This window comes from Tursiops truncatus, chromosome X (assembly GCF_011762595.2).
Source record: "Tursiops truncatus isolate mTurTru1 chromosome X, mTurTru1.mat.Y, whole genome shotgun sequence".
Taxonomy (NCBI): Eukaryota; Metazoa; Chordata; class Mammalia; order Artiodactyla; family Delphinidae; genus Tursiops; species Tursiops truncatus.
Window position 1 is genome coordinate 82905427 of NC_047055.1, and position 24240 is coordinate 82929666.

The following is a 24240-nucleotide window of genomic DNA, read 5'->3' on the forward strand; positions in this document are numbered from 1 at the left end:
GACCGAAAATTTAAGCGTTTAGTTCTAGGCTCACAGGTCTGTTCCATTGATGTGTATGTCTATCCTTATGGCAATATCACATTACCTTGATTACTGTAGCTCAATTTTGAAATTGAGTAGTATAAATTCTCCAACTTTGTTCTTTTTTGAAATTGTTTTGGCCATGTTAAGTCCTTTGTATGCCCATGTACATTTTAGTATCAGCTTATTAATCTCTACAAAACTAGATGGATTTAGATAGGATTGCATTGAATCTGTAGATCAATTTGGGTAGAATTGCCATCGAGTGTGACTGTTTTTATGTTCACCTTCACTCTCTCTCCAGTACCAAGAGGGTAAAGAGCTTATCCAAGTCTCGGCGAGCCAGGATCACAAAGAAGGTAGACAAGGCTAGGCTGGTGGCAGAACATGTGATGGAGGATGAATTTGACTTGGATTCAGATGATGAACTGCAGATTGACGAGAGACTGGGAAAGGAGAAGGCAACCCTGATAATAAGACCAAGTGTGTACTTGTTCTTTTTCTTTCCTGCCCTGCCCATTTCAGTTTGTTTTTGGTCTGCTTGATAGACTCAAGACCTTAGGCCTGAGCTTGTTGACATTCTGATTTACCAGCTCTGTAGGCTTCCATGTGTCCTTTGCTCTAGAGATTTATTTCCTAACCTCCCTAAATTACTCGTCTGTGGTCATTACTTTCAGGAAAATTATAGTCTTATTCTCTTTCCCCTGGGTGTTTGGCTCAGATGCTAATCTTAGCTTCATGATAAGTGCATTCCATTGCTTTCTAGAATTTCCCCGAAAGTTGCCCCGTGCGAAGCCTTGCTCTGACCCCAACCGAGTTCGTGAACCAGGAGAAGTTGAGTTTGACATTGAGGTAGGGGCCTGCCCTGTTTCTAATCTTCTGCTCATTCTGGTTACATAGACAGAATACAGATTGTCATTCTAGTTGAGGGTGGGGGAGAGATCCTATGCATTCCATTCCTAAAATATTTATAAAGTGAAAGATTGTGAGCTAAGTGTTCCTGAACATATAAATGGAAGATTATACTTTAGTTGAAATATTTTTAAGATTCTTTAATATAGAGTAGAATAAAAGGCAGTGTGATGTAGCAGAAAGAGTATCTGATTTGGAATATCTGATTGTGACTTTACACAAATTATTTAACTTCACTGAGCCTTAGTTTCCTTATCTGTAAAATGGGAGTTAGACTTGCCTCACAAAGATGCTGTGGAGATTAAGATGAAAGAACAAATATTCTGCTTAGTAGTTGGTAGATACTTGGTGCTCAGAAGATATTAGTATCAGGAGTGAGACTGTCAACCCTTTATTGGGGCCTTACCAGACCAACCCTGGGCAGCTGAGGTGATATCCTTTTTCTCCAACAGGAGGACTATACAACAGATGAGGACATGGTAGAAGGGGTTGAAGGCAAGCTTGGAAATGGGAGTGGAGCTGGTGGAATTCTTGATCTGCTCAAGGCCAGCAGGCAGGTGGGGGGACCTGACTATGCTGCCCTCACGTGAGTACTGGCTTTTATCTCCCCTTTCTAGGTGTTCAGACAGCACACATCCCCACCTGCCACCCAAAGGGCTAGGTCAACCAATCAGTAGATATTAATTGGGTCATTTAAAGGGACAAAAATTAGCCAGGGCATTTGGGCTGAAAGAATAAAGTAGACATGAAATCTGTCCCGAGGTACTTAATATCTGACCGAGAGAGGATAATACGGACTTCAAGGGTAATAAGTTTGGGGGTTTTTGGAAGTTAGAAGAGGCATGGAAGGAGAGCTGGGCCTTTTCTGGGCCTTGCTTTAAGAAAAAAGAAAAAGGAAAGAATGCAGCATTGGTGAACAGGAAGGGAGGGGCACCCCTCTTTTTGCCATCTTGCCTGCTGTCTATGGAGAGACGAGTCAAGAAGGACTGGCCTTTTTATGAAAATAGTCTTTGATACTATTTTGATCTTTAGTGTGGTTTCTGGTTTTTCGCCTGGGATGGTTCTCTCCTCCTTCCTCCCACCCTGACCCCGGCAGCTGTTGTCCCTCCTCCCTGACTCTTCTGATGACTGATTTCCTCTGACAACTAGAGAAACTCCCTCAGCATTTCTCCTCTGTCCCTTGCAGCGAGGCCCCTGCCTCTCCCAGCACTCAGGAGGCCATCCAGGGCATGCTGTGCATGGCCAACCTGCAGTCCTCATCATCCTCGCCAGCTACCTCCAGCCTGCAGGCCTGGTGGACCGGGGGGCAGGACCGAAGCAGTGGGAGTTCCAGCAGTGGGCTGGGCACAGTGTCTAGCAGTCCTGCTTCCCAGCGCACCCCAGGGAAGCGGCCCATCAAGCGGCCAGCGTACTGGAGAACCGAGAGCGAGGAGGAGGAGGAGAACGCCAGTCTCGATGAACAGGACAGCTTGGGAGCATGCTTCAAGGATGCAGAGTATAGTAAGGGCAGCTAAGCACTTGAGTCCAGGCCAGGAGGGCTCCCCACTAGCCCCAGTCTCAATCCCAAATCCAATCCAGGACAGCCTGTAGTGAGCAAAGGCCTGGCCTTAAACCTGATACTTGGTTTTTCTGTGCCGTATTTTCTTAATCCATAAAATGGGGATATCTCACAGGTTGTTGTAAGAATTAGAGATGATGCTTGCACAGAGCACCTGGCACCGTGTCTTGTTCATGGGAGGCCCTCAGAAAATGGTAGCTATTATAATTAGCTATTAACCATTTTTAGCATTGTCCAATCTTCGCTGCTGTTGACTCTTTTTTCCCTCTTGCCTATTTTACTTCCATTACCTGTATCATTTGTGTTATGTGTCATTCAGTTCATCCCTTGCAAAGGTTTATGATGACTTTTCGGTGGGCTTTTCACATTTAATAGATGACTCCTTTTTTGTAAAGTAAACTTTGTTGAGTACTACAATGTATGAAGCACTTTTTTGTATAGTGCAGCTGACTTTAATGTAGGTTTTTGTTTTAATATTATTTAAAAAATTAATCCTCATTGACAAAATTAGAACAAGACAGAGAAGGCAGAAATTTCCTTTGACTAACACTCTTCCCCCTCTGAGAAAGGTTATCCAAAGGTAACCTTTGTTATCAGTTTGATGTATACCTTTTATTTTCTTGTGTTTATACCCATATGTAGACATAAATAGATAGAGGTATAGTTTGGTTTAGTGTGTGTGGTTCTACAACTTACTTGGATATCTTTCAACATCAGTACCTAGAGATACATTTCATCAATGCATTGAGATCTACCTGCTGCATAGTAGTCTGTAACATAGGTATACCATCATATGTTTAACTATTTCCTACTGATTATCATTTAGGTCGTTTCTAATTTTTAGTGTTTTGAAAATTCTTATAAATAACCTTTTGTGCCCATGTGCCCGTTAACATTTCTGTAAGGTAGCTAGACCTGCTGAGTTGAAGGTATGTACAACATAAATGTTGATAGTGCTGAATTCCTTCCAAAAAGGTCAGTATATGAGTGGTGTAAGAGATATACCTGTTTTCCCACAGCCTTACCAACAGTGGATGTTATCAGCCTTTTTAATTTTGGCCAATCTGATGGCAAAAAATGGTGTTGCAGTTTGTTTGTTTTATGTTTATTGACTCTTCCTTTCCCATGAATTATCTATTCAGTTTTTCACTCATTTTCAGGATGTTAGTTTTTCTTATTGATTTGTAGGAGTTCTTTATGTATTCTAGATTTGTTGGAGTGTTTTTTATATATTCTGCAAGTATTGAAAAATATTTTCTCTTAGTCTGTTGTTTGTATTTTAATTTTACTTATGGTATCTTTTAGCATGTAGTAGATTTCAGTTTTTACATAGTTGTCTTTATCAATTTTCTTTTGTATTTTATGTTTTGTGTAAGAAGAATTTCTTATATTTTCACCTAAAACTTGTACAGTAGTTAAAATTTTAGCTTTTTTTCTGGAATTAGGTTTTGTGAATTGTGAGAGGTAAGAATCTGTATTTTTTCCCACATGGATAGTCATTTTCCCCAATACCATTTATTGACTAGTTCATCAATTATCCTCCTGATCTGAAGCTCCGCTTCTGTCCTAAACTAAATTCCCATATATATATGGATTTGTTTTTCTTTTTTCCTTTTTTTTTGGGGGGGGGGGTGGGTCACGCTGAGCGGCTTGTGGGATCTTAGTTCCCGACCAGGGATTGAGCCCACCCCCTCGGCAGTGAAAGTGCAGAGTCCTAAGCGCTGGACTGCCAGGCAATTCCCTGGGTTTGTTTTTCTACTCTGTTCCCAGTTCTGTTCCTCAATAGCTATGTAACCTTGGGCAAGCTAATTAACCTCTCTGTGATAATAGTACCTACCTCATAGGTTGTTGTGAGGATTAAATGAGTTATACATAAAGCACTTAAAACATTGCCCAGCACATGGTAAGTGCTGTGTGTTAGATGTTATTAATATTCTGTTCCATAAAACCAACTTGTCCACTCATGTGGCACTACCTCATAGGTTAGTTACTCTAGACCTTGTGTCTGGTAGGGCAGATTCCCCTCTGCATAACTTGCTTTGGACCTGAGGAGAATACAGATGTTCAGCAAGCCCATCATCTCTGGGTTGAGCTGTGATTGGTCTTAGTTTGTTGCCAAGTTTCCCTGGCTATCCATCTTACCTTCAGCAGACAGTCACATTGACCTATAGCCAAGGCATCTGGACCTGGTCTCACTAGTCCTACCTCAGGACAAACAACTCACTCAACCTCTGTCTGCTTGCCCCTATCCCTGCTTTGCCCAGCAACACTAGAAAGGCAGTTTAATGAGGAGGTACCCAACTACTTGTTCTTATTTTTCCAGAATTTCTAGGCCATTATTGAGCTTTTTCTAGTCCAGATGGATTATAGAATCAACTTGTCAAACTCCATGAAAAATCCTATTAGGATTTTTTATTAAGATTGCATGGCATTTGCAATTTATGGATTAATTTATGGAGACTAACATCTTTCATCAGAGCCCTTTCTGCTACAGTGGGATATACACATTTCTGAAAAATATCCTGAAGATTGGTACACTAAAAATAATAGGGCTTACAAGAAAAAGAAAGGGGTATACCCCTCAAAATCTCTGTGGCTTTGAAGCCAAAACACTGGCCCAGATAATGACAGTCCTAATAGTAATCCTTGCCTGGTTAGAGCCCATCGTCATTTGCACCCAGCATTGTAGTCAGTGGATCCTTTGTAGCCCTAAACTCTGCCTGGGCTCAGGTTCCTCCTTCCAGATGTTGGTTCTTGAGGGCATTTGCTTACGATAAATAGCAGCTTTATCAAATTAAAATCTGATCCAGAGCCTAGTCGTCAGCAGTCTTTTGTTGTTGTTGTTTTTATTTTTTTAAATTATTTATTTATTTTTGGCTCTGTTGGGTCTTCGTTGCTATGCACGGGCTTTCTCTAGTTGTGGTAAGCAGAGGCTACTCTTTGTTGTGGTACGTGGGCATCTCATTGTTGCGGGTGGCTTCTCTTGTTGCGGAGCACAGGCTCTAGGTGCGCGGGCTTCAGTAGTTGTGGCGCACGGGCTCAGTAGTTGTGGCTCGCGGGCTCTAGAGCGCAGGCTCAGTAGTTGTGGCACACGGGCTTAGTTGCTCCGTGGTATGTGGAATCTTCCCGGACCAGGGCTCAAACCCGTGTCCCCTGCATTGGCAGGCGGATTCTTAACCACTGCACCACCAGGGAAGTCCTTTGTTGTTTTTAAACACAGGGGAAAGTGTCTTCACAACGTCTTCAGCTGCACTCTCCACCATCCTCCTCTCCCAACAGAACTTAATTTTGTAGAAAACAAAGCCACCATTTACCCTTCCTCTGACGGGAGGCACTATTGCAGGATTTTTAGCTTTTGTGTGTAGGTCTTCATATATAGCTAAGGTTTTCTCTGAAATATGAGAAAACTCACCACTGATTGGTTAAAAACAACATGCCAGGGAAAATTGCTTTTGAACCAGTGCAACTTCTGGATGACATTGCTATCATTCTGCCATTTACCTTTGAGCAGCCACAAAACAGGCCATCTTGTCCTTCTGTCTTCAAACATGGTCTGCTATTTATTCAGGCTTTCTTGTATATCTCTTCTTCAGTTTATTACTAGGTATTTTATTTTATAGTTTCATTCCTATTGAAAATGGCATCTTTTTATCTATTATATTTTCCAATTGGCTGTTGCTAGTATGCAGGAAAATAGTTGATTTTTCTATATTGATCCTGTGTTGGATTGCCTTATATGCTCTTATTAGTTCTGTTAGTTTTTCAGCTAATTGTCTTGGGCTCTTGAGGTAGGTGATCTGTGTCCCCTATCTTAGTTTGCTAGGGCTGCCATAACAAAATACCACAGACTGGTTGGCTTAAACAACAGAAATTAATTTTTTCACAGTTCTAGAGGCTAGAAGTCCAAGATCAAAGTATTAGCAGGGTTGCTTTCTCCTGAGGCCTCTCCTTGGCTTGCAGATGACCTCCCTCTTGCTACTTTTTCACATGGCCATCCCCTGTGCACATGGGCCCCTGGTGTCACTCTCTATATCCTAATCTCTTCTTAAAAAGGCACCAGTCAGATTGGCTTAGGGCCTATCCTAGTGGTCTCATTTTAACTTTCTTTCAAAGCCTTATCTCCAAATACAGTCATATTCTGAAGTACCGGGGATTAGGAATTCAATATATTTTGGGGCGGGGGCACAATTAGCCCATAACACCCCCTTTCTTTCTGGTATTCATACCTCTAGATTTTCCTAGTTTTATTACAGTGTTGAGTAGTAATGGTGATAGGGGGCATCCTTGTGTTGTTTCTGACTTTAAAGGTAATGCTGCTAGTGTTTGTCCACTCAGTATGTAGGGCTCTGTAGGTCTCTGTTAGACTACTGTCATGAAGTTCAGGGGAGTTTGAGAAGTTTTTGTTTGTTTTAAAATCCAGAGTGGAATTGGGTTTTATCAAATGATTTTTGGGCATCTTTTAATATAAACACATAGTTTTCTGTTAATTTGCTAATGGTGATTTACATTAGTAGAATTACTGGTTTTGAATTGATATTTCCTTCTTGAAATTAGCTGTATTTGGTTGTGGTGCTTAACATAGTTTGTCTAGTTTATTTGATGATTTACTAATTATCTCCAGTGTTTGGTGTTTGTTTACTGTTAATTTCTGGTTTTATTTTATTCCTTTTTCTTAATGTTCTTTGTACAACATCTTGAGTTGAAAGCTCTGTTCATTTATTTTCAGTCTGTTTTCCCTTTTGATAAAGGGTTTTGTGTGTGTGTGTGTGTGTGTGTGTGTGTGTGTGTGTGTGTGTGTGGTATGCGGGCCTCACACTGTTGTGGCCTCTCCCATTACGGAGCACAGGCTCCGGACGCGCAGGCTCAGCAGCCATGGCTCACAGGCCTAGCTGCTCCACGGCATGTGGGATCTTCCTGGACCGGGGCACGAACCCGTGTCCCCTGCATCGGCAGGCAGATTCTCAACCACTGTGCCACCAGGGAAGCCCGATAAAGGGTTTATTTTTTAAATTAACATTAAGTAAAATTGGCTTTGTTGGTATACACATGCTTAGATTCTTGTAACCACCATCACCACCACCACAATGAGTAGAACACAGAACCCCTCCAGAGTCCCTTATGTTATCCCTTAGTAGTCATGCCCTCCCTCTACCCCTAACTCCTGGCAACCACCATTCCCCATCACTGTGATTTTGCCTTTGCCAGAATGTCATATAAATGGAATTATACAGTATGTAATATGTTGAGACTGGTATCTTTTACTTAGCATAATGCCTTTAAGATTCTATCCATGTTGTTGCATATCAATAGCTTGTTCTTTTTTGTTGAAGAATAGTTTTCCATTGTATGGATCTACCACAGTTTTGTTTTGTTGTTTTGGGCTTTTTTGGCTTGCCATGTGGCGTGTGGGATCTTAGTTCCCTGACCAGGGATTGAACTCATGCCCCCTGCAGTGGAAGCACAGAGTCCTAACCACTGGACCGCCAGGGAAGTCCCACTACCACAGTTTCTTCATCCATTTACCCACTGAAGGACATTGGATTGTTTACAGCTTTGGGCGATTATGAATTGAGCTGCTGTGAATATTTGTATGCAGGCTTTTGTGTGAACATGAGTTTTTATTTCCCTAGGATAAATACCTAGGAATGGGATTCCTGAACAACGTGAGCAGTGGATGCTTTAACTTTATTGGAAACTGCCAAACTGTTTTCCAGTGATTGTGCCATTTTACATTCCCACCAGCAATGTGTGAGAGTTCTAATTGCTCTGCATATTCATCAGCACTTGGTATTGTCAGTATACTTATTTCAGTCATCCTAATAGGTGTGTAGCAATATCTCATTTAGTGGCTCATCTGATGGCTAATGATGTTGAACATCTTTTCATGTATTTATTTGCCAGTCATATACTCTTTTTTGAAATGTCTAAACAGACACTTTGAACAACTGCTGCCTTTTAAAACATTAGGTTGTTTCTTAACTGTTGAGCTTTGAAAGTTCTTTATATAGTCTGGATTCAAGTCTCTTGTCAGATAAATGATTTGCAAATATTTTCTCCCAGTCTGTGGCTTGTATTTCATTCTCTTAAGACTTTCTTTCTTAAAGTAAACACTTTCACTTTCTAGAAAGTCCAGTTTATCAGTTTTATCTTTCATGGCTTATGCTTTTAGTGTCTTATTTAACAACTCTTTCTGTAAACTCAGGGCACAATTTTCTCCTTTTTTTTCACCTAAAAACTTTATGGTTTTAGGTTTTACATTTCTATCCATGTTCCATTTTGACTAAATTTTTACATAAGGTATGATGTTTAGATTGAGGTTCACTTTTTTTTTGCATATGGATGTCCAATTGTTCCAACACCATTTCTTGAAAAGACTATTTTTTATTTTATTTTTCTATTGACTCGCATTTGTACCTTTGTCAAAAATCAAATGACCATATTTGTGTGGCTCTGTTTCTGAATTGTTCTTTTCCATTGATCTGCGTGTCAATCTCTTTGTCAATACCTTACTATCTTGATTACTGAAGCTTTATTAATTCTTAAAATCAAGTAATATGATTTCTTCAATTTTGCCTTTCCATATAAATTTTAGAGTCAGTTTGTCTGAATCCACAACAATTTCTGCTAGGATTTTGGTTGGAATTGTGTTAAATACATAGATCAATTCAGAGAGAATTGTGATCTTCATTTTTTATCGAGGTACAAGTCACATTACATATAATTAAACATTTTAAAGTGTACAGTTCAGTGGCATTTTAGCGCATTCACAATGTGGTGCAACCACCACCTCTGTTTCCAAGGTATTTTCATGGGCCCAGAAAAATACCCGGGATCCATTAAGTAATTGTTCCCCATGCTCCCCCCTCCCCTCATACCCTGGTAACCACTAATTTGCTTTTTGTCCATATGGATTTGCCTGTTTGGGATATGTCATATAAAGTAATCATATAGTTTGTTACCTTTTGTGTCTGGCTTCTTTCACTTACCATGTTTTTAAGGTTCATCCAAGTTATAGGCTGTATCAGTATTTTGTTGCTTTTTATGGTTGACTTAGTATTCCATTGTATGGTTATACCACAATTTATCCATTCATCTGCTGATAGACATTTGGGTTATTTCCACCTTTTGGCTGTTATGAATAATGCTGCTGTAGACATTTTTGTGCATGTTTCTGTATGGACACATGTTTTCATTTCTCTTGGGCATATACCTAAGAGTAGAATTGCTGGGTCATATGATAATTCTGTGTTTAACTCTTTGAGGGACCAGCAAACTGTTTTACACAAGGACTGCAAGAGAATTGTCACCTTAGGTATATTGAATCTTCTAATCTGTGTACATGGTATGTTCCTCCATATTTACTCTTTAAAAAAGTTTCTTTCATCAGTGTCTCATAGTTTTCAGCATACAGGTTCTACACATGTTTTTTGTTGGATTTATCCCTGAGTTGCGTATTTTTTGGAGATACTGTAAATGGTACCTTTCTTAACCTTTGGTTTCCAACTGTTTATTGCTAGTATATATAAATATGATTGATTTTTGTGTGTTGACCTTGTATCTTGCAACCTTGGTAACTCACTTATTAATTCTAGGAATGTTTTGTATGTTCTTGGTATTTTTTTGTCTAGATGATCATGATCATGTCATGTGCAAGTAGGTACAGTTTTATTCCTTTCTTTCCAATCTGTATGTCTTTTTTCCTTCTTGCCTTTTTGTTCTGGCTAGGATTTCAAGCACGATGTGGTGAGAGTGAACTAACACCCTTGCCTTGTTTCCAATCTAAGGGGGAAGGCATTTAGTCTTTTCATTATTGTGATATTATCTGTATAGGTTATCAAGTTAAGGAAGTTCACTTCTATTCCTATTTTGCTGAGAGTTTTTTTTTTTTAAATGAATGAATATTGAATTTTCCCAATGTTTTTATTCCACCAGTGGATATAATCATGTGGTTTTTTCCCTTTAGTCTGTTAATATGGTAGGTTACATTGACTGATTTTCAAATATCAAACCAGAATTGAAATCACAGGATAGACCTTAATTGCTCATGGTGTATTATTCTTTTTATATATTACTGGATTTGGTTTACTAGTATTTCACTGAGGATTTTTGTGTCTGTGTTCATGAGGGATATTGGTCTATAATTTTCTTTTCTTGTACTGTCTTTAGTTTTGGTATCAGGGCAGTCAGTGCTGGCCTCAAAGAATGAGTTGGGAAATGTTCCCTTCTCTTCTGTTTTCTAGAAGCGATTATGTATAATTAGTGGGGTTTTTTAAATGTTTAGTAGAATTTTTGTGTGAAACTACCTGGGCCTAGGGATTTCTTTTTTAGGCTTTAACTATGGATTTATTTTCTTTAGTAGATATAGGATTATTCAGGTTTCCTATTTCATCTTGGGTGAGTTTTGATAGTTCATGGTATTCAAGGAATTGGTCCGTTCTAGCTAAGTTGTAGAATTTATGAGCATAGAGTTGTTTGTAGTATTCCCTTATTATCCTTCTAATATCTGTGGAGACTTTAGTGACATTTTTTATCTGATGTTATTTTATTTTTTATTCTTTTTATTTTTATTCTTGATGTTAGTAATTTGTGTCTTTTTCTTTGTCATTCTTGCTGGCATCTTATCAATTTAATTGATCTTTTCAAAGGACAGTTTTTTAAAATTAATTTTTATTGGAGTATAGTTGCTTTACAATGTTGTGTTAGTTTCTACTGTACAGCAAAATGAATCAGCCATACATATATACATATATCCCCTCCCTTTTGGACTTCCTTCCCATTCAGGTCACTACAGTGCATTAAGTAGAGTTCCCTGTGCTATACAGTATGTTTTCATTGGTGATCTATTTTATACATAGTATCAATAATGTATATGTGTCAATCCCAATCTCCCAACTCCTCCCACCCTTTCTCTTTCCCCATTGGTATCCATACATTTGTTCTCTACGTCTGTGTCTTTATTTCTGCTTCACAAATAGGATTATCGATACCATTTTTCTAGATTCCACATAAGTGTTAATATACCATATTTGTTTTTCTCTTTCTGACTTACTTCACTCTGTATGACACTCTCTAGGTCTATCCATGTCCCCACAAATTACCCAATTTCGTTCCTTTTTATGGCTGAGTAATATTCCATTGTATATATGTACCACATCTTCTTCATCTGTTCCTCTGCTGATGGACATTTAGGTTGCTTCCGGAGACATGGTTATTTTTGATCATATTTAAGACAGTTGATTTAGAGTCTTTGTATAGTAAGTCCAATGTCTGAGCTTCCTCATGGACAATTTTTATCAATATTTTTCCTGTAAATGGGACATAATTTCCTGTTTCTTTGCATGCCTTATAATTTTTGTTTGAAACCTAGACCTTTTGAATATTATAATGTGATAACTCTGGAAGTCATATCTTCCTTCTTCCCTAGAGATTGCTGTTGTTGCTTATGGTGAGCTACAGTTATCTATTTATTTAATGACTTTCCAAATGAGTTTTTGCAAATACTGTGTTCCTTGTTGTGTGGGGTCACTGAAGCATCTGTTCCATTGCCTCAGCAGTCAGCTGAGATTTCCTGACAGAATTTTCCTTAAATGCCTTAATTAAGCAGGCTTTTTCTTTGTTAAGCATCCCCTTTGTTGTTATAAGTTTTTGATTGGATTCCAGAGTCCCCAAGAAGCTGATTATTGTAGTTTTTGACAGCTTAATGGTTGCTTCAGTGGAGGGACAGATCCTTGGAGCTCCCAACTCCATCATTTTTGGAGGAGGCATCACTCCTCCCACCCTTGTATTTTTTTTTTTTTTTTTTTGCGGTACACGGGTTCAGCAGCCATGGCCCACGAGCCCAGCCACTCCGCGGCATGTGGGATCTTCCTGGACCAGGGCACGAACCCGTGTCCCCTGCATTGGCAGGTGGACCCCCAACCACTGCACCGCCAGGGAAGCCCTACCCTTGTATTTTTAATATGCGTATTTTAACTTGTATTTTCTTTAAATGTCTAAAATTAATTATTATCTACATCTTATTCCATCTTGAATAAGACATGAACCTTAGAATGGAATTCCTTTTGTATGTTACTTTATACCTGTTATCTCTCAATCCTCAGAACTTTGCAAGGCAGGTTCATCTACTATTTCAATTTTATGGGTGAAGGTAGTGAGACTTACAGTTCTCCTAGGCTACTAAGCTAGTGGGTCAGTCCAGGATTTCAAAGTAATTGTCTAATCCTGAGACTCAAGGTCTTTCTACCATACTACACTTCTTTCCTTTAGGTGGAAAAACCTTTCAAACCCAACAAAATAACATTGACAGCCATTAGTCTAGTAGGGATGGAACCTTTCTCAAACAACTGTTACCAGTAGTCATTTCTTTCTAGGGACAATTAATAAATTCAAAAAAAAATTTTTAATGAGTCAAAGAGGTGTTTTACTTCTTTGCTGAAGGAGGCAGGCCTGAAAAATGGACTCATTTTCCTACAGAGAGACCCTTCTGGAAGGAAGTGGGAGACTGGATTCCTCTGATGAAGTAGAATTCTAGAGAAGTTTGAAGCTGATCAGTAGGAGGAATGGGAGTAGTCATTAGGAGGAAATATTCACTCTCATTCGCTTCTCTTTTAGGTTTAGCAGTAGCAGAGTTTGACCTCATCAGTAGGACCTTTCTAGACCATTTTCCTATTAAACTGTATAGGTGTTGCATGTGTATGATAAAACTGGATGTTTCTATGTATTTATATAGGTTGAGATACTTATATATGTGTGTTTTGTCATTCGCATCATTCAGTTATAATAATCTTGTTCCCAATTCAGCCTAAGTGGTCTTTTTGTTTCCTTTGTGTGAATGTGTGAACCATTTCTTTTTCCATTAATTCAGCAAACACTTACTGAGCACCCACTCTTCATTATGTTCAGCTCCCTTAGTTTAAAATCAAATAATACATATCCTTGCCCTCACAGTAAATTGGGGATGACATTTACTAATCATCTCTTAAATACTATATAACAACTCCAATAGAGGTATGCACAGAATACTGTGGAGAGTGGAGGACGCATCTGAATGAGATTAAGAGAAGAGGGAAGGCTTCTTTAGGATGTGAATCTAAAGCTGAATTTTGTACAGTCATTAACTCATGAAGTTACTCACTAAATGGATGTTGGGTGAGTGAAATCAGAGTTAGGTGATGCTGGGAGAAGGACATTTGCAGCAAGGGTACAAAAGTAGAAAGACATGAAAAGTATGTGGCATATTCAAGAATTCCTACAGTTGAGTATGGATTAAGTAAAGGGCCCACTTGTAGGGGGGTGGGAGGAGCTCAGGTAGGTATCATTCTGTCATCACCCTTCTGGATGAGATCTCATTTTACCCTGCTTTTCCCTCTCACTGCAGTTTACCCTTCCCTGGAGTCTGACGATGATGACCCTGCTTTGAAATCTCGACCCAAGAAAAAGAAGAATTCAGATGATGCTCCATGGAGTCCTAAAGGTGATCCAGTATTCTGTCCTTAAACTCTGTGGGGGTGGTTGGGGGGAAAATATGTCCCACTGGCTAGGTGGGACATTTAATATAGGAAGACACTCATTTGTTTATTCAGCAAACATTTGTTGAGTGCCTGCTGTATGCCAGGTACCATGTTAGGTGCTGGAGCAAAAATAATCAATAAGACAGAGTTCGTGCACTCAGGTCAGCAAAATCAGAGGTAATGGAGCATGTTGCTTTTGATATTACATGGCTTGAGATGAAAAGAGGAAGACCTTGAGCAGATTTCAGCAAGCAGTCTAAGGCTCCTGAGAACATTCTGCTACCATCATCCCAGCCCTTTGATAATAATATTGTCAAAGGAGGGAAATTCTGCTAACTGTTGAGCTCTACAAGGCCCAAGACTCCTTAGATTATTACCTGTACTGGCTGAGAGGCCATCTCTGAGGAGGGAAGAATGAATGAGTTTTGAGATGAATATGGAATTTAGAGGGTAATAAAAGAATTTTATTCATCTCCCTGGCTGGGTGGTTTTTTCATTGGAGGGTATGTCAGTTGGCTTTTGCTGAATCAAACTATCTAAAACTTAGTGTCTTAGAACAATGGTTGATCATTTCTCATGATTCTGTAGGTTGGCAGAACTATTGTTCTAGTCTGGACCAGATTGCCTGGGGCTGGATGGTCTAAAAATATCTCCTTCAGGTGTCCAGGACCTAATTTGGGGTGTCTGGGGCCTCTCTCCATGTGGTCTTTCACCCACCTGAAGGCCAGCCTAAGCTTTTTCACAAGGTAGCAGAAGGGTGTCCAGCAGCAAGAGAGGACAAGCCCAATATGCAAGCACTTTTCAAGCCTCTGTTGTGTCATGTTTTCCATTGTCCCATTGCCAAAGCAAGTTACATGGCCAAGCCTTGATTCCAAAAGTGGAGAAATAGATTCTATCTCTTGGGAGTGGGAACTGCAAAGTTTTCCTATGCACACAAGGACATGTGAGCAAATTGAGAGCCATTACTGCAACAGTCTGCCACAGAGGGTGCTGGCATCGCAGTACCCCTGTGGTTCCCCAGGAAATAAAGGGCGTGCTGTCCCCACCCAGCCTTATTTGACCTTTCTGGTATTTGCTTGGGATTGGAGGAATGGGGTGGCAGGGCAGTCCTGAAAAGTGTTCTCTTAGTGAGTCAATCAGCAAATGTTTCTTTTTTCTTTCTTCAGGCCTATTTTCTGATTTTATTATCTCCTATACTTTCTGGCTTTTTAGCATAATAGGAAATTTGGAAAATAGAGGAAAGTATAAAGAAGAAATCACCCATGATTCTGCCACCCGGAAGCAACCACTGTTAAGGTTTTTTTTTTTTTTTTTTTTTTTTTTTTTGCGGTACGCGGGCCTCTCACTGTTGTGGCCTCTCCCATTGCGGAGCACAGGCTCTGGACACGCAGGCTCAGTGGCCATGGCTCACGGGACCAGCCACTCCGCGGCATGTGGGATCTTCCCAGACTGGGGCACAAACCTGTGTCCCCTGCATCGGCAGGCAGGCTCTCAACCACTGCGCCACCAGGGAAGCCCCATTGTTAACGTTTTGATATATTTCCTTCTAGTCTTTTTTCCTATGCATTTTTCTTTTTATGGTTGAAATCACAGTCATATATCCTACTTAAAAGTTTTTTTTGCCTTTTAATCAAAATAATGTGTATATCTGGTAGCAAACCAAATAGTACAGAGAGGTTTAGGATAAAATGCAATGGTCTTCTGCCTCTGCTTTTGCTACTTCCAATCCCTTGCCTGAGAGGCAACCTTGTCATTTTCATTTTTCTTGTAGTTGCCTCCAAAATTCAAGATAATAGGGTTTATACCACCATTTCTTGATTTATTAACCTTTTTTTGATTTTTTTAAATTGGAGTATAGTTGCTTTACAATATTGTGTTTATACTGTACAGCAAAGTGAATCAGCTATACATATATACATATATCCCCTCATTTTGGATTTCCTTCCCATTTAGGTCACCACAGAGCATTGAGTAGAGTTCCCTGTGCTATACAGTAGGTTTTCATTAGTTATCTATTTTATACATAGAATCAATAGTGTATATATATCAATCCCAATCTCCCAGTTCATCCCACCCCCCGCCCTTTCTCCCTTGATTTATTAACTTAACCACTGTTTGTCCTCCCATCGGCTTTTGTCAGTCTCTCTTGATTACCCAGTTTCTAAGATACGGACATTAGTGCTGCTATTCTTTCTTTCTTCCTCCAGCCTTCTATAAGCTGTACTTTTTTGTTTATATTGTCAAGGTTGTTACCATTGACTTGTAATTAATACTCTATGTTGACTAGAGGTTGACTGTAAAAGTTCAAAACCAGTAAATATATCTGGCCTTTTAAATTAATATTATATCATAAGCATATCCCTGTGCCGTTATTTATAAATAACATTTTAATGGCTACAAAATATTCTATCCCATGGATATACCTAATTTACCTAACCTCTTTAATGTAGGGCATTTAGCCGATTGCCAAGTGTTTACAATTAGTGGTAACATTTGGAGTGAACATTTTTGTATGTAAGTGTTTGTATCTCTATTTATATGCTTAGGATAGATTCCCATGAAACTCTCAAAGGGCCAAGGTATATAAGGATATCCAGTGAAAAGTCTCCCTCCCACCCCTGTTCCACAGCCTTCCAATTCCCCACCTGGAGTCAACCACTATTACCAATTTTATGTGTATCCTTTTAGACGTAGTTTATTCATATACAAGTAAATGCATGTATATATTTTCTTTCCCCTTCTTAACTCAATTGGAGACATACATTACATATGTCATGTGCTTTACTTTTCTCACTTAACAATTACATGTTGGAGATTGTTTACACTCCCACAAACAATGCATGAGAGTGCTTATTTCCCTACACTCTTGCCACTACAGTTTGTAAATGTGAATGTTTTAAAAGTTCTTGGTATGTATTGCCAAATTGTTTTCCAGAAAGGTTTTACTAGTTTACGCTACCACCAGCCATATGCGAGAGTACTTGTTTATGAATCCTCACAGGCATTGAGCATATAGTTAACAATAGTCTTTGCCTATGAGTAATAGGAACCTCTCAGGCATCCTTAGTGAGTGCTTATCCCCTCAGGGTCGCAAGATGGCTGCTTTAAGTTCTACTTTAAAAAAAAATCTCTTTGGCTGAAATTGTGTCACATGGCCAAGATTATCTGCTAGAAAGGCCAAGAAGTGTAGTTTTTAGTTAGGTACATTGTTGTTCCACAAAATTATGTTTTTATTAGTAAGCAAGAAAGGGAGAATGATACTGGGTTGAAAACACGCAGTCTGTATCATGGTATTTTTTTTTTTTTACATCTTGATTGGAGTATAATTGCTTTACAATGGTGTGTTAGTTTCTGCTTTATAACAAAGTGAATCAGTTATACATATACATATGTTCCCATATCTTTTCCCTCATGCGTCTCCCTCCCTCCCACCCTCCCTATCCCACCCATCTAGGTGGTCACAAAGCACCAAGCTGATCTCCCTGTGCTATGCGACTGCATCCCACTAGCTAGCTATTATACGTTTGGCAGTGTATATATGTCCATGCCACTATCTCACTTTGTCACAGCTTACCCTTCCCCCTCCCCATATCGTCAAGTCCATTCTCTAGTAGGTCTGTGTCTTTATTCCCACCTTACCCCTAGGTTCTTCATGACATTTTTTTCTTAAATTCCATATATATGTGTTAGCATACGGTATTTGTCTTTCTCTTTCTGACTTACTTCACTCTGTATGACAGACTCAAGGTCCATCCACCTCATTACAAATAGCTCAATTTTGTTTCTTTTTATGGCTGAGTAATATTCCATTGTATATATGTGCCACATCTTCTTTATCCATTCATCAGATGATGGACACTTAGGTTGTTTCCATCTCCTGGCTATTGTAAATAGAGCTGCAATGAACATTTTGGTACATGACTCTTTTAGAATTATGGTTTTCTCAGGGTATATGACCAGTAGTGGGATTGCTGGGTCATATGGTAGTTCTATTTGTAGTTTTTTAAGGAACATCCATACTGCTCTCCATAGTGGCTGTATCAGTTTACATTCCCACCAGCAGTGCAAGAGTGTTCCCTTTCCCCCACACCCTCTCCAGCATTTATTGTTTCTAGATTTTTTAATCATGGCCATTCTGACTGGTGTGAGATGGTATCTCATTGTAGTTTTGATTTGCATTTCTCTAATGATTAATGATGTTGAGCATTCTTTCATGTGTTTCCTGGCAGTCTGTATATCTTCTTTGGAAAAATGTCTATTTAGATCTTCTACCCATTTTTGGATTGGGTTGTTTGTTTTTTTTTGTTATTGAGTTGCATGAGCTGCTTGTAAATTTTGGAGATTAATCCTTTGTCAGTTGCTTTATTTGCAAATATTTTCTCCCATTCTGAGGGTTGTCTTTCGGTCTTGTTTATGGTTCCCTTTGCTGGGCAAAAGCTTTGAAGTTTTATTAGGTCCCATTTGTTTATTTTTGTTTTAATTTCCATTTCTGTAAGGGGTGGGTTAAAAAGGATCTTGCTGTGATTTATGTCATAGAGTGTTCTGCCTATGTTTTCCTCTAAGAGTTTGATAGTTTCTGGCCTTACATCTAGGTCTTTAATCCATTTTGACCTTATTTTTGTGTATAGTGTTAGGGAGTGATCTAATCTCATACTTTTACATGTACCTGTCCAGTTTTTCCAGCACCACTTATTGAAGAGGCTGGCCTTTCTCCACTGTACATTCCTGCCTCATTTATCAAAGATAAGGTGACCATAAGTGCGTGGGTTTATCTCTGGGCTTTCTATCCTGTTCCATTGATCTATCTTTCTGTTTCTGTGCCAATACCATACTGTCTTGATTACTGTAGCTTGGTAGTCTAGTCTGAAGTCAGGGAGCCTGATTCCTCCAGCTCTGTTTTTCATTCTCAAGATTGCTTTGGCTATTCGGGGTCTTTTTTGTTTCCATACAAATTGTGAAATTTTTTATTCTAGTTCTGTGAAAAATGCCAGTGGTAGTTTGATAGGGATTGCATTGAATCTGTAGATTGCTTTGAGTAGTAGAGTCATTTTCACAATGTTGATTCTTCCAATCCAAGAACATGTTATATCTCTCCATCTATTTGTATCATCTTTGATTTCTGTCATCAATGTTGTATACTTTTCTGCATACAGGTCTTTTGTCTCCTTACATAGGTTTATTCCTAGATATTTTATTCTTTTTGTTGCAGTGGTAAATGGGAGTGTTTTCTTGATTTCACTTTCAGATTTTTCATCATTAGTGTATAGGAATGCCAGAGATTTCTGTGCATTAATTTTGTATCCTGCTACTTTACCAAATTCATTGATTACCACTAGTAGTTTTCTGGTAGCATCTTTAGGATTCTCTATGTATAGTATTATGGCATCTGCAAACAGTGACAACTTTACTTCTTCTTTTCTGATTTGGATTCCTTTATTTCCTTTTCTTCTCTGATTGCTGTGGCTAAAACTTCCAAAAGTATGTTGAATAAGACTGGAGAGAGTGGGCAACCTTGTCTTGTTCCTGATCTTAGTGGAAATGCATTCAGTTTTTCACCATTGGGGACGATGTTGGCTCTGGGTTTGTCTTATATGGCCTTTATTATGTTGAGGTTACTTCCCTCTATGCCTACTCTCTGGAGGGTTTTTATCATAAATGGGTGTTGAATTTTGTCGAAAGCTTTCTCTGCATCTGTTGAGATGACCATATGGTTTTTCTCCTTCAGTTTGTTAATATGGTTTATCACATTGATAGATTTGCATATATTGAAGAATCCTTGCATTCCTGGAATAAACCCCACTTGATCATGGTGTATGATCCTCTTAATGTGCTGTTGGATTCTGTTTGCTAGTATTTTGTTGAGGATTTTTGCATCTATGTTCATCAGTGATATTGGCCTGTAGTTTTCTTTTTTTGTGACATCTTTGCCTAGTTTTGGTTTCAGGGTGATGGTGGCCTCGTAGAATGAGTTGGGGAGTGTTCCTCCCTCTGCTATATTTTGGAAGAGTTTGAGAAGGATAGGTGTTAGCTCTTCTCTAAATGTTTGATAGAATTCGCCTGTGAAGCCATCTGGTCTGGGCTTTTGTTTTTTGGAAGAATTTTAATCACAGTTTCAATTTCAGTGCTTGTGATTGGTCTGTTCTTATTTTCTGTTTCTTCCTGATTCAGTTATGCAGGTTGTGCATTTCTAAGAATTTGTCCGTTTCTTCCAGGTTGTCCATTTTATGGCATAGAGTTGCTTGTAGTAATCTCTCATGATCTTTTGTATTTCTGCAGTGTCATTTGTTATTTCTCTTTTGTCATTTGTAATTCTATTGATTTGAGTCTTCTCCCTTTTATTCTTGATGAGTCTGGCTAATGGTTTATCAATTTTGTTTATCTTTTCAAAGAACCAGCTTTTAGTTTTGTTGATCTTTTTCTATCGTTTCCTTCATTTCTTTTTCATTTATTTCTGATCTGATCTTTATGATTTCTTTCCTTCTGCTAACTTTGGGGTTTTTTTGTTCTTCCTTCTCTAATTGCTTTAGATGCAAGGTTAGGTTGTTTATTCGAGCTGTTTCCTGTTTCTTAAGGTAGGATTGTATTGCTATAAACTTCCCTCTTAGAACTGCTTTTGCTGCATCCCATAGGTTTTGGGTTGTCGTGTCTCCCTTGTCATTTGTTTCTAGGTATTTTTTGATTTCCTCTTTGATTTCTTCAGTGATCACTTCGTTATTAAGTAGTGTATTGTTTAGCCTCCATGTGTTTGTATTTTTTACAGATCTTTTCCTGTAATTGATATCTAGTCTCATAGCCTTGTGGTCGGAAGTGATACTTGGTACAATTTCAGTTTTCTTAAATTTTCCAAGGCTTGATTTGTGACCCAAGATATGATCTGTCCTGGAGAATGTTCCATGAGCACTTGAGAAAAATGTGTGTTCTGTTGTTTGTGGATGGAGTATCCTATAAATATCAATTAAGTCCATCTTGTTTAATGTATCATTTACAGCTTGTGTTTCCTTATTTATTTTCATTTTGGATGATCTGTCCATTGGTGAAAGTGGGGTGTTAAAGTCCCCTACTATGAATGTGTTACTGTCAATTTCCCCTTTTTTGGCTGTTAGTATTTGCCTTATGTATTCAGGTGCTCCTATGTTGGGTGCACAAATATTTACAATTGTTATATCTTCTTCTTGGATCGATCCCTTGATCATTATGTAGTGTCCTTCTTTGTCTCTTGTAATAGTCTTTATTTTAAAGTCTATTTTGTGTGATATGAGAATTGCTACTCCAGCTTTCTTTTGGTTTCCATTTGCATGGAATATTTTTTTCCATCCCCTCAGTTTCAGTCTGTATGTGTCCCTAGGTCTGAAGTGGGTCTCTTGTAGGCAGCATATATATGGATCGTGTTTTTGGATCCATTCAGCCAGTCTGTGCCTTTTGGTGGGAGCATTTAGTCCATTTACATTTAAGGTAATTATCGATATGTAGGTTTCTATTCCCATTTTCTTCATTGTTTTGGGTGTGTTATTTTAGGTCTTTTCCTTCTCTTGTGTTTCTTGCCTAGAGAAGTTCCTTTAGTATTTGTTGTAAAGCTGGTTTGGTGGTGCTGGACTCTCTCAGCTTTTGCTTGTCTGTAAAGGTTTTAATTTCTCCATCAAATCTGAATGAGATCCTAGCTGGGTAGAGTAATCTTGGTTGTAGGTTTTTCTCCTTCACTTTAAATATGTCCTGCCAGTCCCTTCTGGCTTGCTGTTTCTGCTGAAAGATCAGCTGTTAACCTTATGGGGTTTCCCTTATGTGTTATTTGTTGTTTTTCCCTTGCTGCTTTTAATATGTTTTCTTTGTATTTAATTTTTGACAGTTTGATTAATATGTGTCTTGGCGTGTTTCTCCTTGGATTTATCCTGTATGGGACTCTCTGTGCTTCCTGGACTTGATTGATTATTTCCTTTCCCATATTAGGGAAGTTTTCAACTCTAATTTCTTCAAATATTTTCTCAGACCCTTTCTTTTTCTCTTCTTCTTCTGGAACCCTTATAATTTGAATGTTAGTGTGTTTCATGTTGTCCCAGAGGTCTCTGAGACTGTCCTCAGTTCTTTTCATTCTTTTTTCTTTATTCTGCTCTGCAGTAGTTATTTCCACTATTTTATCTTCCAGGTCACTTATCCATTCTTCTGCCTCAGTTATTCTGCTATTGATCCCTTCTAGAGTGTTTTAAATTTCATTTATTGTGTTGTTAATCATTGCTTGCATCATCTTTAGTTCTTCTAGGTCTTTGTTAAATGTTTCTTGCATTTTGTCTATTCTATTTCCAAGATTTTGGATCATCTTTACTATCATTATTGTGAATTCTTTTTCAGGTAGACTGCCTATTTCCTCTTCATTTGTTAGGTGTGGTAGGGATTTTGTTGTTGTTGTTGTTGTTTTGCAGTATGCGGGCCTCTCACTGTTGTGACCTCTCCTGTTGCGGAGCGCAGGCTCTGGATGCACAGGCTCAGTGGCCATGTCTTACGGGCCCAGCCGCTCCGTGGCATGTGGGATCTTCCCAGACCGGGGCATGAACCCGTGTCCCCTGCATCGGCAGGCGGACTCCAACCACTGCGCCACCAGGGAAGCCCGGTCTTATGGGTTTTTATCTTGCTCCTTCATCTGCTGTGTGTTTTTCTGTCTTCTCATTTTGCTTATCTTACTGTGTTTGAGGTCTCCTTTTTGCAGGCTGCAGGTTCGTAGTTCCCGTTGTGTTTGGTGTCTGTCCCCAGTGGCTAAAGTTGATTCAGTGGGTTGTGTATGCTTCCTGGTGGAGGGGACTAGTGCCTGTGTTCTGGTGGATGAGGCTGGATCTTGTCTTTCTGGTGGGCAGGTCCACGTCTGATGGTGTATTTTGGGGTGTCTGTGGACTTACTATGATTTTAGGCAGCCTCTCTGCTAATGGGTGGGGTTGTGTTCCTGTCTTGCTAGTTGTTTGGCATATGGTGTCCAGCACTGTAGCTTGCTGGTCGTGGAGTGAAGCTGGGTGCTGGTGTTGAGATGGAGATCTCTGGGAGATTTTCGCCATTTGATATTATGTGGAACTGGGAGGTCTCTTGTGGACAGTGTCCTGAAGTTGGCTCTCCCACCTCAGAGGCACTGCACTGACTCCTGGCTGCAGCACCAAGAGCCTTTCATCCACACGGCTCAGAATAAAAGGGAAAAATAAAGTGGAAAGAAAGAAAGAGGGTAAAGGAAAAGAAAATAAAGTAGCGTAAAATAAAATAAAGTTATTAAAATAAAAGAATATTTATTAAGAAAAAAAATTTTTAAGTAAAAAACAACAACAACAAAAAATGGACGGTTGGAATGCTAGGACAAATGGTGAAAGCAAAGCTATACAGAGAAAATCTCACACAGGAGCATACACATACACACTCACAAAAAGAGGAAAAGGGGAAAAAATAATAAATCTTGCTCTCAAAGTGCACCTCCTCAATTTGGGATGATTCGTTGTCTATTCAGGTGTTCCACAGTTGCAGGGTACATCAAGTTGATTGTGGATATTTAATCCGCTGCTCCTGAGGCTGCTGGGAGAGATTTCCCTTTCTCTTCTTTGATCGCACAGCTCCCAGGGTTCAGCTTTGGATTTGGCCCCGCCTCTGTGTGTAGGTCGCCGGAGGCCGTCTGTTCTTCGCTTAGACAGGACGGGGTTAAAGGAGCCGCTGATTCGGAGGCTCTGGCTGACTGAGGCCGCAGGGACGGAGGGGTACCGAGTGCTGGGCGAGTCTGCGGCGGCAGAGACTGGCGGTATGTTGCACCAGCCTGAGGCACGCCGTGTGTTCTCCCGGGGAGGTTGTCCCTGGATCCCGGGACCCTGGCAGTGGCGGGCCGCACAGGCTCCCCTGAAGGGAGGTGTGGAGAGTGACCTGTGCTCATCCACAGGCTTCTTGATGGTGGCAGCTGCAGCCTTAGCGTCTCATGCCCGTGCCTGGTGTCCGCGCTGTTAGCCGCAGCTTACGCTGTATCTGGAGCTCCTTTAAGCAGCGCTCTTATTCCCCTTTCCTCGTGCACCAGGAAACAAAGAGGGAGGAAAACGTCTCTTTCCTCTTCTGCAGGTCCAGACTTTTCCCCGGACTCCCTGCTGGCTAGCCGTGGTGCACTAACCCGTTGCAGGCTGTGTTCATGCCACCAACCCCTGTCCTCTCCCCACGCTCCGACTGCAGCCCGAGCCTCAGTTCCCAGCCCCACCCGCCCCGGCGGGTGAGGAGACAAGCCTCTCGGGCTGG

At 39.8% G+C, this 24240-nt stretch overlaps 1 protein-coding gene across 9 annotated transcripts in view; it reads left to right on the forward strand.

Moving 5' to 3' along the window:
- PHF8 (PHD finger protein 8) overlaps positions 1 to 24240 on the forward strand; it is a 112589-nt gene that overhangs the window by 54699 nt on the left and 33650 nt on the right. For 5 of the 9 annotated variants that reach the window (XM_073799227.1, XM_073799226.1, XM_073799230.1 and 2 more), the window contains 6 exons: positions 326 to 504; positions 788 to 873; positions 1386 to 1519; positions 2120 to 2433; positions 13869 to 13964; positions 23624 to 23761. In XM_073799227.1, coding sequence (XP_073655328.1) covers positions 326 to 504; positions 788 to 873; positions 1386 to 1519; positions 2120 to 2433; positions 13869 to 13964; positions 23624 to 23761 — 947 coding nt within the window. Of the gene's footprint in view, positions 1 to 325; positions 505 to 787; positions 874 to 1385; positions 1520 to 2119; positions 2434 to 13868; positions 13965 to 23623; positions 23762 to 24069; position 24240 lie in introns of all 9 variants that reach the window. The other 4 variants (XM_019943609.3, XM_019943604.3, XM_019943608.3 and 1 more) reach the window with 2 other exon arrangements.